The 15,032-nt window shown below is 36.5% G+C and overlaps 1 protein-coding gene across 9 annotated transcripts in view; it reads left to right on the forward strand.

Moving 5' to 3' along the window:
* The window catches only part of mitfb (melanocyte inducing transcription factor b), a 58,242-nt gene that overhangs the window by 14,910 nt on the left and 28,300 nt on the right, over window positions 1–15,032 (forward strand). For all 9 annotated transcript variants that reach the window (XR_013195048.1, XR_013195049.1, XM_077204689.1 and 6 more), the window contains exon 2: window positions 5,612–5,843. Coding sequence is in view for 7 of the 9 variants with exons in the window: in XM_077204689.1 (XP_077060804.1) it covers window positions 5,612–5,843 (232 nt within the window). In the remaining 2 variants the exon portion in view is untranslated. The remainder of the gene's footprint in view (window positions 1–5,611; window positions 5,844–15,032) is intronic.

Below are 15,032 nucleotides of genomic sequence, written 5' to 3' on the forward strand. Positions count from 1 at the left end.
TGATATCTCGTGCCACCCTGGTGCCCTTATTTCCCGAAGTGCATGAGGAGGTTACACGGTTGTGGACGGCACCTTTTTCTGCCCGAAACCTGCTGATGAGGGAGACCAACAAGTTTCGTTTCCTGGCCTCCTCCATTTCCCAGGTTGGGCTCTTCGAATACGCGGTGGAGAACTTTGCACAACAGTTCTCCGCCGCCCAGAAGTAGGAGGCGATCCGGCACATCCTGCCCCGGTGGCCCTCCGTTACCTCCACCCATCCGCCGGTTGCCGATCCTTCGTCTGCTCGTCCCCGAGGGCATCCCACTGCCGCCGCCTCTGCTCCCTCTAGGCCTCAGCGTGAAGCCTCAGGCAGGCCGCCTAGCCAAGCGCCAAGCCAAACGCAAGCACACGCGTCCCTGAGACGGGCCACCCAGTGATAGATGAGCAGTCCTACTGGCGAAGGGTGCAATAGAGCCAGTCCCTCCAGCCGATATGAAGACCGGCTTCTACAGCCCGTACTTCATTGTACCCAAAAAATGGGGTGGGTTTCGGACAATCTTGGATCTGCGTCCCTTTACAAGTTTCCGTTCAAGATGCTAACGCAGAAACGCATTTTCGAATGCATCCGTCCCCGAGATTGGTTTGCAGCAATCGACCTGAAGGACGTGTACTTTCATGTCTCCATCCACCCATGACACAGGCCATTCCTGCGCTTCGCGTTCGAGGGTCGAGCATATCAGTACAAAGTCATACCCTTCGGACTGGCCCGTCATCCCGCGTTTTTACGAAGGTCGCAGAGGTGGCTATTGCTCCCATGGGAAAGCGTTGTGTTCACATCCTCAACTATCTCAACGACTGGCTGATACTAGCTCAGCCCCGGTGAGCAGTTGTGCGAACACAGGGACCTGTTGCTCCGGCATCTCAGCCAGTTGAGTCTTCGGGTCAACTAGGAAAAGAGCAAACTCGCCCCTGTGCAGAGGATATCTTTTCTCGGTATGAAGCTGGACTCGGTCCACCAGCCGGCACGCATCACAGAGGAACATGCCCGGTCAGTGCTGAACTGCTTGAATAATGTCAAGAAAACTTTTCAGAGGCTCCTGGGGCATGTGGTATTCACAGCCGCAGTAACATCACTGGGTTTGCCTCATATGAGGGCACTGGCTTCACGGCCGAGTCCTGAGACCCCGGCCTAGATATGTGCCCAAGGTTCCTACCACTCCCTTTCGGGACCAGGTGGTGAACCTGCAAGAGCTGCCCCCGGAGGAGGCAAATCCCATATTTGTATTCTTCCACGGTATGGCTCCTTACGGCGAGCCCATGTCTTTCCCTTGGCAGAGCCCGCTCTGCCATCTCTGACCGGTGTTGTCTCCCTCCTGCTATAGGCCGGAGCCAGCTCAGTGACAGTCCGGAAACGCCCAGTCCATATGTGTAACTTCCACATGATACCTCCCTACAGGCAGGATGTGGCTTCCCAAGCGTTTCCCTTTCCACCGAAAGGGCATGCTTTCTCAAGTGTTATTCCAAAGTTTGTCAGGTGAATGCAAAGCATTTGTGAAAGAACACAAACGTTTCACAAGAAAATCCAAAGTTTGTCAGCTGAACGCAAAGCATTTGCGAACAAACCCAGAAGTTTTGCAAAAAAACAATACAAAGTTTGTCGGCTGAATGCAAAGCATTTTGTGAAGTTTCTAGGAGGAGCACAAAACTTTTGCGAGAGAGTGCAAAGGTTTTGCGAGGTAATGCAAAGTTTTACGTGGGACGCACCACTTTTTGAGAGAACACAAAAGTTTTCAGAGCCCATGTAAAGTTTCTTGGTGGAACGATAACGTTTTGCAAGGAAATCCAAAGCATTTGCGAAAGAACACAAAAGTTTTGCGAGCAAAAGCAAAGTTTCTAAGGGGAATACAAAAGTTTTGTAAGTCAATGCGAAGTGGATCGCATAAATTTTGTAAGAGAGCGCAAAGTTAAAATTTTGCAAGCAAATGCTGTTATTGTGTAATAATACAGTGGATTTAAATTCTATGCAATGAAAGGCCTTTCATATCATTTTAATATTTTATTTTTTCTTGACAGATAAATTGGTGGATTCAAATCCAAAAATAAGATTATTAGATAAGTTTATTATTTATATACTTTTAACAAGGCACCTGTTACAGTGACAATTTGTGTATAAAAAGCTAAAAGGGAATCAGGTCCATGTTATTGGTCTCAATTACTACAAGACCATCATGTTAAGGATTTGTTAAAGAGATTGCATAATTAGGTTTCATAATTTTGAACTTTAGCAACATGATCATTGATTGGTGATGTGTTTTATGAAGTTGGCTTTAGCAAAGCAAATCAGCACTTGCATGATCATTAGAGAAACAGACACAGAATACCAAATTTTTAAGTCCCATCAGTAAAGTGTGTTTACACAGTTTAGTCCTGTGTGAGTCAGTCCATTGCCTTTGATTCAGTAGTCATGATTCAGTCGTGCCAGACACACCATGATCAGTTTTTAAACTGAGGAACTATGATGCATCAAAAACACTCGTGTTAGCCACTCCTGACCCAGAATCAATGTCCCTGCATTTCTTCTTTCTCTCCTTTCTTCTTATTTGTCTTCCCCAATTTTTGTGACTGTTTCATAAGTTTGATTTTATAAAGATGTTTTTGAGTTTAGTCAGGGTGACTGATTATTCAATCAAAGCTGTGAGGGACTAAAGTAAATGGGTTGAGCTTTTGTTTAATGTGGTGTTGATCGTTAAAAACATAAAAAATATGACTTTTTAGAAAATTTCCAGTTGACCAAAAGCACTGGAAAAAGTTAAATTAGATGTGACCGACGTCTATTCTGACACAAAAACATTTTCCATCCAAATAAAAGTTTAGTAGTTTAACGTTTGAAAGAAATTAAGATTATTTAAAAGTAATATAATAATATTAGTAATGTAATTTTACAGTTGTAAAAATTGTAAATCAAAATGATTAATATTATTATATTTTTCTTAAAAACATTTTTTTTACAGTGAAATATAGCAATAGTACGGAGCCTCCAAGGCGACATGGTAGTGGGAAAAATATGAGATGGGAGGGAAAATAAAAAGCAAATGTTTTGCGTTCCCCAGACGAACTTTGCGTTCGCTCGCAATTTTTTTTTCTTAAGTTTCTTCTTAAAAAAGAAATAACAAAACAAATGCTTTTAGTTTGATTCAAATAAACTGGTTTATGCTACATCCAGTGCAGCTTTCATGAACAACGGCCCTTAATATGCCTTGTCAGAAACAGAAATGTAAAGTTGTAGACAATGAGATTACACACGTTTAAAACCACATTGCTAGGCAAGTGCTGTAGACGAGCGTTTGACAGGGCCAGACGGGCTAATTAGAGCGATTACTGCACAGCTGGATTGGCTGGCCGCTTGGCAGAGGCGCATCAAAAGGATCAGCGGCGAGGAGAAGGCCTCATCTCGACAGCACGTCGTCTGGGTTTCTGGGTGGAAAAACGTGCAGCGTTTGGAGCCAGCAGTTCCTCTACTGAATCATGAAGAGAACTGAAAGTGCGTGAGGGAACGTTGTGTAAGTTCCTCAGCTGGACTGGGATCTATGGGGCACTGTAGAAGAAACTGATGGCGAAATAGTGGGAGGAAAGCTGTGGGAGAAATAAAACCTAAACAGCCGCAAAACTGAAAACATCAGCTGATGTAGAGGAAGTAGAGCCTGGTTTTGTTGCATTACATGGGTTTTCACCTTCAGATCTAGTTTTTCCTGAGAGAGAGAGAGAGAGATTTGCTTTAGTCGTTGTTGCGAGTCGTCGAGTTGAATCAGCGTCAGGAAGGTCCGGCCCAGTTCTGTGATTATGCTACAAACTTCAACTACTCACCGTGTATTAACAATGCCACTGTTATACTGTAGTGTTAGAGGTTGTAGTTAAGCCCTTAAATGCTTCAAGATTTTTACTAACTATATTTGATGGTGATTGGTCACTTTTGTTATTCTGCAGTCAACTATGTTTGTATGATGATGATGGTAAACTATTTATATTGGCTGTGTCCGACATCCTTTGCTAGTTTCATGCTGCTCTTTCTTTTGCCATCATTTTTGTGAATGTTTTTTTTTTTTTGATATAGCAAGTTACCAAATCTCCTTAGTCATGTCCAATTAAAGACCAACATATTGAGTGTTTCATGGTACATATTTGAAGCCATCTTGGATTATTTTCCAATTCCATTTGCTCCTATCATCTCTGTCATTTCTACTATGGATAAAAGGGCCAGAAAATGTGTATTAATTTAGTGGAGAAAATGTCAGTGATGTTTGCATGATGCTAGGGAGATTGTTACCCTTGCTAAAAAGAAGTGAACTTAATTGTATTGAATGTGCACTTGTAGTGCACTTCAACTCTTAAAAGTATATTTTCAAAAGCATTTTACTTGCAGATAATATAAAGTACACTTTCATGGTGTTCCTTATCACTTAAGTACACTTTTAAATGTGAACTTAGTTTGTAATAATGTTAAATTAAAAGTTTTAAAATACATTTTAATTCATGTTTTATTAATCTTTTGTCATGTTTAAAAGTGCACTTAGCCTATTTTAATGTGTTGACTAACTTACTAAATCAAATGTAAAGTACTTGATTAGATTTAAAGTTGATATATTTTAAATGTACTAAATTGCAACTTCATTATTACGAATGTGTAATATATTTTGAAATGCATAACAACTGAAATTACATTCAAGTATATTTTAGTTTATCAGAAATTCTTGTCAGTACATTAGGCAGTACATTTTTAACCATTTTTCAAAGACAATGAAAGTAATTATGAAATTGCATATATAAAGATGTACACAAGTTGTATTGAAGCTTGTTTCCGCCACAGAATAATTGTGACTTTCCATCTCAAAATTCAGACTTTTTTTCCCTGAATTGTGAGATAAAAACTATTAAAAAGTCACAATTACCTTTTTTTTTATTTATTTTTTATTCAGTTACAGAAACAAGCTTTCATAAAGTCGTACTCAAGTGGTTCAAAAAAGCATTCAAAAGATTAACCAATTGTGTTTATTATAAATTTAAACTATAACAAATTTTTTTGCAATAAAAATTAAATGAAGTGTCTGAAAACATTACACCCGGTACACACTTAATTATACAGTATTCTTTTTAAAGTATAATATTTTTAGTGTGTGGTATAGGGTGTTGTGGGAGGTTTGCTAGGTGGTTCCTTACTGGCCTTTTCTGTGTAAGTGTATTGCATTTTTTCCACCGATTTTATTGTCCACTATGGGTAAAAAAAAAAGGTTCATATCACAATTCCAAAACTCCTCAACAAACCGCATGTTTTTGTATATCATGTCAGCAGAACATTTGTGGGCTAAGTTATGCAAGTTTAATACTATGGGGTCAAATTCATAACCGTACAGTTGTGACGCTTAGCTTAGCTTTCCAGTCAGTTTCCATATTTCCAATCCAACTCGATTCGATCCCTGTGGTTCAAATAATTATGCTTCCTAATTATGCTTCCTAATGAGAACTACCAGGATCTCAAAATAATTCAATTATCCAGCACCTAGTGTACCAAACACGGTCCCTCTACAGAGCCCCACTTGAGTCATCTCTCTCTGTGTGTGTGTCTGTCTGCCTGCAGTAATCCCTCTGAGCATCAGCATGGCTCCTGTAAGCCCCCGCTGGGCTCTTCGGCCGTGACCTCTCGGATCCTGCTCCGCCAGCAGCTGATGCGCGAGCAGCTCCAAGAGCAGGAGCGGCGAGAGCAGCAGAGACGGCAGAGCTCAGCATACGTCACCCAGAGCCCCGCCATCAACGTCAGCGCCCCCCCCGGCCCGCCCGGTGCCACACAGGTGCCCATGGAAGTGCTGAAGGTACCCGCCACAGTCAGACTAATCATGAAGAGCCTGAGAAAATATTTAGTGCTGGGCAACGATTAATCACATATAAAATAAAGTTTGTGTTTACATAATATATGTGTGTAATTATTTTGTATATATAAATACACAAATATGCATGTATGTATTTAAGAAATATTTTCATGTATATATATATATATATATATATATATATATATATATATATATATATATATATATATACATTATTTATATTATATATAAATGTTTTATATATAAATAACATATTTTCTTAAAAATATACATGCATATGTGTGCATTTATATATATATGTATATAAATGCACACATATGCATGTTTATATATAAACATTTATATATAAAATTATTACATATATATAATAATTATATAATACATATATATATATATAATTATTACATTTATATAAAATTATTATTACACATATAAACACAAGCTTTTATTTTGGACGTGATTATTCGCGATTAATCGTTGCACAGCACAAATATATATGTTTGTGTGTGTGTGTATATATATATATATATATATATACAAATTGTTTTGTGTCATATTTGATACATCATGCTTGATATATCGTGAGAACATGGAGCTCAAACTCGAGGAAAGAAAAACTATAATTTAATTCAGAGTCCCAAACTGAGCAAATCTTGTTGCTGATATTTATATGGCCAGTAAGTAAGATGAAATTCTGATAGCTAGTAATGTAAATCAATAAAATCTTTATAACAGCAGATTACTCATATCAAATGCTTATAAATATCAGCTGTCACTCTATATCTCCCAATAATGTGTCATTAATTAAGATGATATTTATATGTTTAGTTTTATGATCAAGGCGGAGTAGTTTTAAAACACAATACAATGCAATACAGCAATGACTTAGAGATGAACAAGTTTAATCTTGAAATATTACTAACAATATAAAAGTTATTTTCACATTTGCTTTAAAAAAATCATTTAAGATTTCACAGCAGAAAGATGCATGAACTACGACCTGAAGAGAGTCGTTTTACATAAACTGTCGATCATGTAGAAGTCAAAGTTTTGAGCATGTTGATGATTTAGAGGCCTTAGAAATGTGTGTATCAAATATGATAGAGTAGGCTTTATATAGGGATAAGATTTAATGGCAGTGTTTTTACGATTTAGTGCATTCATATTATCGGTGCTTCACTTTCTTGGCATGTCGGCTAAAATGTCTCAAAATGCAACTGAGATTATGAAGTAAATTCAAACTCTGCATTTAATGCAATGCAATAAAAAATCCTTACAGGCTGCATGCAAAAAAAACATACAACGTGAACAGTATAGTCCGATTCATGAAACAAGTGACTCATTTGTGCCAGTTAAAATGTACAGCATGACCAGCGTAGCACAATTTCCGAATTCTCTGAGGCAATTTTTTTGAAAATTTAGTGAAAATTTAATTGATTTGAATCAGTCCGAAACACTGCCCTATATCACAGAAAAATAATTTCTCAAATACATTTATGCTAAATTGTTCAACAGTATAACTGAAATATCCCCAATTAAAGTAAATGTGAATAAAATCAATATCTTGTAAATTGGAATCAAAATGAATCTTATCCTGCATCACAAAATAATCGGATAACAATTTGTTTTTCACTTTAATTGACAAATATAATGAATTGTATATTTGTACTAAAGGCGTGAAATGCTGGCAAATGTGCAGTTGAAACGGGTGAAAGGCTGGTATGTCTGACTTGTGCTGCAAGATTCAGTGCTGCCAACTATTTTCAATGGAAAGTAGCTAAAGCCTACTCAAAAAGTCTCTAAATGTCGCTAGATGACGTAATGCGCCAACTGTCGGCACTTTACATCAGATTTCTCTCCTAATCCATTCTAATATATAATTATATTATTATATTAATAACAATTTTAAAATAATGTATAGCCGAATGTCCATTAAAGCTGTTTTAATTGACATATTTTCAGTTTTCGTGTTTTTCCAGCAGTTGCTCTAAATTTGTCGCTAGTCGCTCTTTTGAAAAAAACGTCACTAATCTAGCAACTAAATCGGCAGCATTGGCAAGACTGTCTTTTAAACCGCTGTTTCGCTATGACACTAGTTGAGCTGAAAGTAAAAACTGAGCATAGCAAAAGATTGTTTAGGCAAATGTTCGCTATAGCACCCCTTGTGGCGACTCGGAGAATGCAGCACATACTCTCACTGAATACTGACACTCTCTGGAATGTAACAACATGTGAAATCAAAGAATTGGACAGATTTTCACAGTGAAGCCTCAGTTGACCATGTCATAGCTGGTTGTCTATGGCCTCATTCTCCATGACTTTTCATGGTTTGGTTGCGCTGGCATTAGCATATCATGCATTTGTTCTTCTGCTTTGACCGCCCAGTTCAAATTGAGTCTTTATCAGCCCAAGCGTGTCTGATTATGATACTGTCCGTAAGGAAGGGGAGGGAACGGGGTGGGCAGGGGACAGTGAAGTGTGTTAAAACGCATATGGGGATTATCTTTCCCCAGAGAATTCCTCTTTAATGCATGCTGTGCTCCAGCCTCTCGGAATTAGCCATCTATAATCCTATTTGCTCAGCTACATTCAAAATCTTTTCATAGCTTTGATTCCTTGTTAGTCTGCGGAACTATGGACTGTTACTGATTTCTGTGCTATTGTGCACAGACTGTGATAAATACAACAAAATCTGCTGCATCCCAAAGGACTCAGGCTGCTAATGTCACTCGGTAAGAGCCGTTATGTTACATTTGCTCAGTTTTTTCGGGGGGAAATTATTGAGATGATATTAACTGTCTGTGATTGGGTCACAGGAATGGGAAACGGTCATGTGCGTTGATTGTTGATTTATTCTATGACTATATATAGAATATTCAGTTATATATATATATATATATATATATATATATATATATATATATCATTGTTGGAATGTGCATCAGTAATACTGATATTGGATGACTATGGTCATATTGTTGCATATTTTTCTAGTTCAGTTTCTACCCATGTTAAGGTCTCGTCTAGTTAATGTGCTCTGGTTATTTTCAAGTTCCGATATCAAGTTTAAGGACAATATAATTCTTTCTGACAGTTCTATTCAATTATTCTTTAGTTGTTTTTTCTATGATGTATCTGTTTTTAAAAAATTTTTTAACTGCTTCATCGCTGTTTTATTAATCACACCTAATTTTAGATTAACATGGTGAAATTAAACCAGTTTAAAATTAGACCGATTTAGGACAGTTTTTTTTAATATAAGTGAAACAAAAAAAAACTAAAAAACATTTTCATTACATATAATAAAATAAATATTATTTGAAATAAATACAATATAAAAACCTAAACTTATTTTATTTCAGCTAGTTGCCAAAAACTTATCTCATTTTCATTTCGTTTAATTTGATGTACTAAAACTGAAATAAATATGAATAAAAACTATATAGACTTTTTTTTTCAAAAAAGGAAAAACTTACAAAATTACTAAACCTTTAACTGAAATGGAAAATATAAACAATAAATCTAATAAAAATATTAATAAAAACTACGATAACATCTCAATGATATTAAATAACACTAATTTAGGAGCAGGTTCTACTCATGTGTCACTTGTTCTTTGCAACATTTCTATTTGTACATACTTTGTTGAAACACCTTAGGGATATTTATGAAGCAATTAATTCTCCCATATTTTGATTCTCACACAACAGTTTTTGTGAGACGTGTGAAATGTACTATATTTATGCGTGACGCTCCCCTGTCAACAGAACAGGTTTACACAAATCAAGACCACCCAGCATGCAACGGCCAGTCTGATACAAATACTGTATAACGAATCAAATGTTTTTAAAATGAAGGAAAAGTGCATGATACTTTTGATATTTTATTAATATTTTAGGATAAGGCATTATATTTTTTTGCAAATACTGATTTCTTTATCTCACCGTGCATTAATTGAACGATAAGACAGAATATAAATGTATTAGAAAATGAGCGATGTTTTAAACACATGGCATACGGAGGGAAAGTATGTGGTTGAATGTTGACACCTTGAGGAATCACCTTAGTCGTGTTTGAAAACAACTGATACTTTAGCATCTGATTTAGTGTGGCTCATATCAAAGGATAAAAAGGGCATGGCATGTACTCCTTAACGTAGTATTTATGTTCAGTCAGTCGTTACTTATGCTAAGCTGATGATGTGCTGGTCATTCAATCCACTGAACGGCTGTCAACAATTAAAACACACTGCCTTCCATGCAAACACATGCGCGGATTTGATTTGACCACAAACACAGTGTTTTGGCTGTAACAGCAATATATACAATACAGACCGGAACATTGCAAGAAGTGAGTTTAAGTTATTCATAGTACCTCTAAAAGAATGTGAGAACGTGAATGCATTAGTACGACTGACTGGCTGTAACATTATAGCCAAAAGCTATAGAAAAATAGTTCCCTTTTCATTTCTATTCAATCAGAAATGAGTAGAGTTTTTTTTCTTTTCTTTTTTTCTAGTTTACTTCGTTTAGTTTTTAGTTTAGATTTATGGACCTAACCTTGAAATCTACAGTTTATATTTTATCCATGATACATTTTATTTTAGTTTAAAAACATTATTAACATTAGAAATATATATGTATTGGAATCTATGCATGATACAGTAGGTTTAGTCCAGGTAAGATTTCTTTATCAAGGAATTTCCTTGGAAGTTGCGCAAACTGAAATCCAATAAGAAATATAAAAGGTTTATTTTAGGTTGTTCGTTAAATTATACATTTAAATACTGATTAATATTACACAGTACAAATCATTTTTCTAAGTGGTAAATACAACAAAGGTTAGTGGAGAACGTTTTACAAGAAAATACTATTTCAGTCTTTCTGCTCGAACATGTAATGTTTAATTCAGTGTGTTACTTGCTGTTACTTGTGAAATTTGCTAACAATTTTTAAGTGAAAATTGTTTCAATACATTTTCTTTCAGTGTAATTAATTAAAGAAGTATTGTTGTAGAAGTATTTTTGTAGAAGTATTGTTGTAGAAGTATTGTTGTAGAAGTATTGTTGTAGAAGTATTGTTGTAGAAGTATTGTTGTAGAAGTATTGTTGTAGAAGTATTGTTGCAGAAGTATTGTTGTAGAAGTATTGTTGCAGAAGTATTGTTGTAGAAGTATTGTTGCAGAAGTATTGTTGCAGAAGTATTGTTGTAGAAGTATTGTTGTAGAAGTATTGTTGCAGAAGTATTGTTGCAGAAGTATTGTTGTAGAAGTATTGTTGTAGAAGTATTGTTGTAGAAGTATTGTTGTAGAAGTATTGTTGCAGAAGTATTGTTGCAGAAGTATTGTTGCAGAAGTATTGTTGTAGAAGTATTGTTGTAGAAGTATTGTTGCAGAAGTATTGTTGCAGAAGTATTGTTGCAGAAGTATTGTTGCAGAAGTATTGTTGTAGAAGTATTGTTGTAGAAGTATTGTTGCAGAAGTATTGTTGCAGAAGTATTGTTGCAGAAGTACTGTTGTAGAAGTACTGTTGTAGAAGTACTGTTGTAGAAGTATTGTTGTAGAAGTATTGTTGTAGAAGTACTGTTGTAGAAGTATTGTTGTAGAAGTATTGTTGCAGAAGTATTGTTGCAGAAGTATTGTTGCAGAAGTATTGTTGTAGAAGTATTGTTGTAGAAGTATTGTTGCAGAAGTATTGTTGCAGAAGTATTGTTGTAGAAGTATTGTTGTAGAAGTATTGTTGCAGAAGTATTGTTGCAGAAGTATTGTTGCAGAAGTATTGTTGTATTGTTGTAGAAGTATTGTTGTAGAAGTACTGTTGTAGAAGTATTGTTGTAGAAGTATTGTTGTAGAAGTATTGTTGTAGAAGTATTGTTGTAGAAGTATTGTTGTAGAAGTATTGTTGTAGAAGTATTGTTGTAGAAGTATTGTTGTAGAAGTATTGTTGTAGAAGTACAGTTGTAGAAGTACAGTTGTAGAAGTACAGTTGTAGAAGTACAGTTGTAGAAGTATTGTTGTAGAAGTATTGTTGTAGAAGTATTGTTGTAGAAGTACAGTTGTAGAAGTACAGTTGTAGAAGTACAGTTGTAGAAGTACAGTTGTAGAAGTACAGTTGTAGAAGTACAGTTGTAGAAGTATTGTTGTAGAAGTATTGTTGTAGAAGTACTGTTGTAGAAGTATTGCAAGCTCCACGAACCTTTCCTCCATTGCATAATTCCACCTAGCAGCACCAATCGCCTCTCTCTCATTTCGCCGTGTTTGAAAGCTGCGTAGGGTAGAGCTTCTGTATTCTTATTGGTCAATGTCACAGATGTGACGAACCCGTCGCGGAGGACCGGAAAAAGTCTAGTCTAGTCTTTCTGTCGGGACATTGTGAGGCGTCACAGCCGCAGCGTTGGTTGTCGTCCAGTATGACACACTATATGAGATAAAACGATGGATTCTTGCATCCCAACACAGATTGTAGTTTATGAATATCCCTACGGCAAATCGATCATTCAAAAGTTGGGCTGATGTCATGTAGTCTGAACCCGGCATAAAAAGGACACTGTCAAACAGAGTGTTACCAAATGTAGACTTTAAATAATTACAAAAAGTTATAAATAAATATAAATGAGAATGAGTATTTAGGAAAGTATAGTAGAAAATTAGAGAACATACAATTGATTGTGAATGAAATTTTAAACTAAGCTCTGATAGTCTCTTTGATAGGCTTTAACCGGTAAAATCATTTCCCACTAAAATCTATAAATGACAGATTTTAGAAGTTCCAGTAATACAAGAGGGGATGAAAGCTTTTCGTTTTACTTTTTTTTTACGAGAATAAAAGTGAGCAAGCGATCAAAAGAAAGGAGAAAAAAAAGAAAGCGTAAAAGCTTTGAGACTGCCTGTCTCTGACTAGCTTAGTCGCTCCTTTCCCAAAGCGTACAGAGGTGTACCAGGCAGAGCCGCTGGACTTGAAAAGTGAAAACATTAAGCTCAGAGGAGTTTGTCTAAATCCTGATTGGCCCCTAATTAGCCAAGTGACCTTTGATCTTTTCAGAAATAAGTACAGGATCAGGTTTAGGAGGGAGACAAAGGCAAGAACAGTCTTAGCACACACCAAACGCTAATTCAGCAAAGAATGCCTGTAATTAGGAGCGACTGTTTCATTCCACTGCATTTTTAACATTGGGAAAAGGGAAAATAAGCTGAAAAAGTGGGATCATAGTCGAGGGATCAATTTCACTATTGGCTATTCAAAATATTCCAAAGTAACAAGCCCAAGAAAAATGTTTAGCGACACAGCTTATGGATTTGACTTTCGGCATCGCCTAACACCATCTTAAACGTATGGTTTGTACTAGTTTGTGAAACGGCTTTTCTTTGTTGCCATTTGCTTGCCATTGTATCGAAATCCAAATCTGCGAAGTCTTCTAATAATATCCTCATCGGTAGTGCAGTAGTGGAGAGCTGTGGTGGGAAGATTTTCAGTGAATCTTTGCTTAATTTTGATCTTTTCTTCAAATAATGCTATCGTATGGTTTCATAAGACTTAATATAGCACATATGTCAGTGAATGCTTCTCATTTTTTAACTTAAAGGGAACCCCAGGTATTAAGTCTTGTATGGCTTAATATAATGTAAATGATGTCTCTTACTGAAAAATGTAGTAGAAAACCCATGAAAGATTTACATTTATTTGAAAAAAAACCCATCGTTTTATATTATTTTGGTCAATGGGGGGCACCATTATTTTAGGTGCACAGTGCTTTCTGCATCGATTATGTCAAACGGTTGCACTCTTTCTGGCGCTGCCTGTTGCTGTTTTTACACACATTGTGGGGCTTTTGGTTGTAATTTTCAGTCATAGGGCAACAAGAGAAGTGATGTAAATCTTCACTGCTTTCCTAGCGATAAGAAGAGGAGAAAAGAATGGGAAGATGCCTGTGGACGAATAAAACCTCTAAAGACCCGCGCCTTTGTTCTCTCCACTTTAGCCCTGATGTCTTTGAGGCTTTTAGTAGACCATAGCTACTGAAAGAGCTTACAGGTGGCGATTTTTCCCCACAAGGCTTCTAAACACCCCCTGATATTGAGTGAAATCCACGCTGAGAAACGGCAGAGATAAGAAACGCTAAATGCCGTCCTGGAAACATGTAAAAATGCCGGCACTTGTCATGACGGCGCAGCCATTGAAGGAGAAATGTTTCATCAGCTATCACCCACTGGGGGAAAAAAAACCTACCAGTCGAACACTAGTAAGAACCCCTAGAGCACCAACCAATCAATGAGAGTCTTGTCCATGTTAAGCAAAAACATTTTTATATCGTTCATCACTGCACTAGTGTAAGAGTTTGGTCATATTGTAAAAGCCCAAACAATGCGTCTCATTCTTGGCATTGAGAAGGATGTTCTTGTGACAGTATCTGGCCTGAGGCAAAGACCTCCACACGAGTCAAGCAAAGACGAGACGATGAAGACAAATCTTTGTTAGTTGCCTTTTGCCCTCTCAATTGCTAAATGTGAAACTTTCAGCTGCAGGAACTGGTTTGTTATTGAACTTTAGATCTGCCACTTTATTAGGCACATAATCCATTGTTTCATTTAATGTAATTGACTTGAATAGTAACATTCAAACAGGAAATGCATAATTTACTTATCTTTATATGATTCCAAACTTCCACAAGTTTAGCAGAGTATCTGAGCTGCTATTTTGTGCATACATTGAAACTGTCAAGCACCAAAAAAAAAAAAAAAAAAAAGAATATCTCATTTGTTAACAATAAAATATGGCATGTGAAGTAGTGTTGCTCCAGGCTCGATGTCAGTGACAAGGCCACATTGTGAGTGCTATTGTCATCAAACCTGACGAGACGCCTCTTAATGTGTATTTGTAAATTTGGATATGTGCAGACGAGTCATATCGGCAGTCGGCTACATTTATTCCAAGTAAATAATAACAGATTTTTCCTTTGTTAAAGTACTGATTTTACATTCAAAGTCCAAGTTCTTACAGTAACCTTTAAGTAATCGTAAAAAACCTTTAACTCTCAATTTGACTTTGTAATTAAGCTTTATTAGCACTACAGACAACCACATGGTTAATGGTATCATTTGGACTCGTGTGGTTTCATTCTTAAGGTCTCATGATTGTTTATGGATCCCATTCAAATGTATGCATAACACATGGAT

Source organism: Siphateles boraxobius, unplaced genomic scaffold, assembly GCF_051911475.1.
Source record: "Siphateles boraxobius isolate OS27281-9 unplaced genomic scaffold, OSU_SipBor_1 50, whole genome shotgun sequence".
Taxonomy (NCBI): Eukaryota; Metazoa; Chordata; class Actinopteri; order Cypriniformes; family Leuciscidae; genus Siphateles; species Siphateles boraxobius.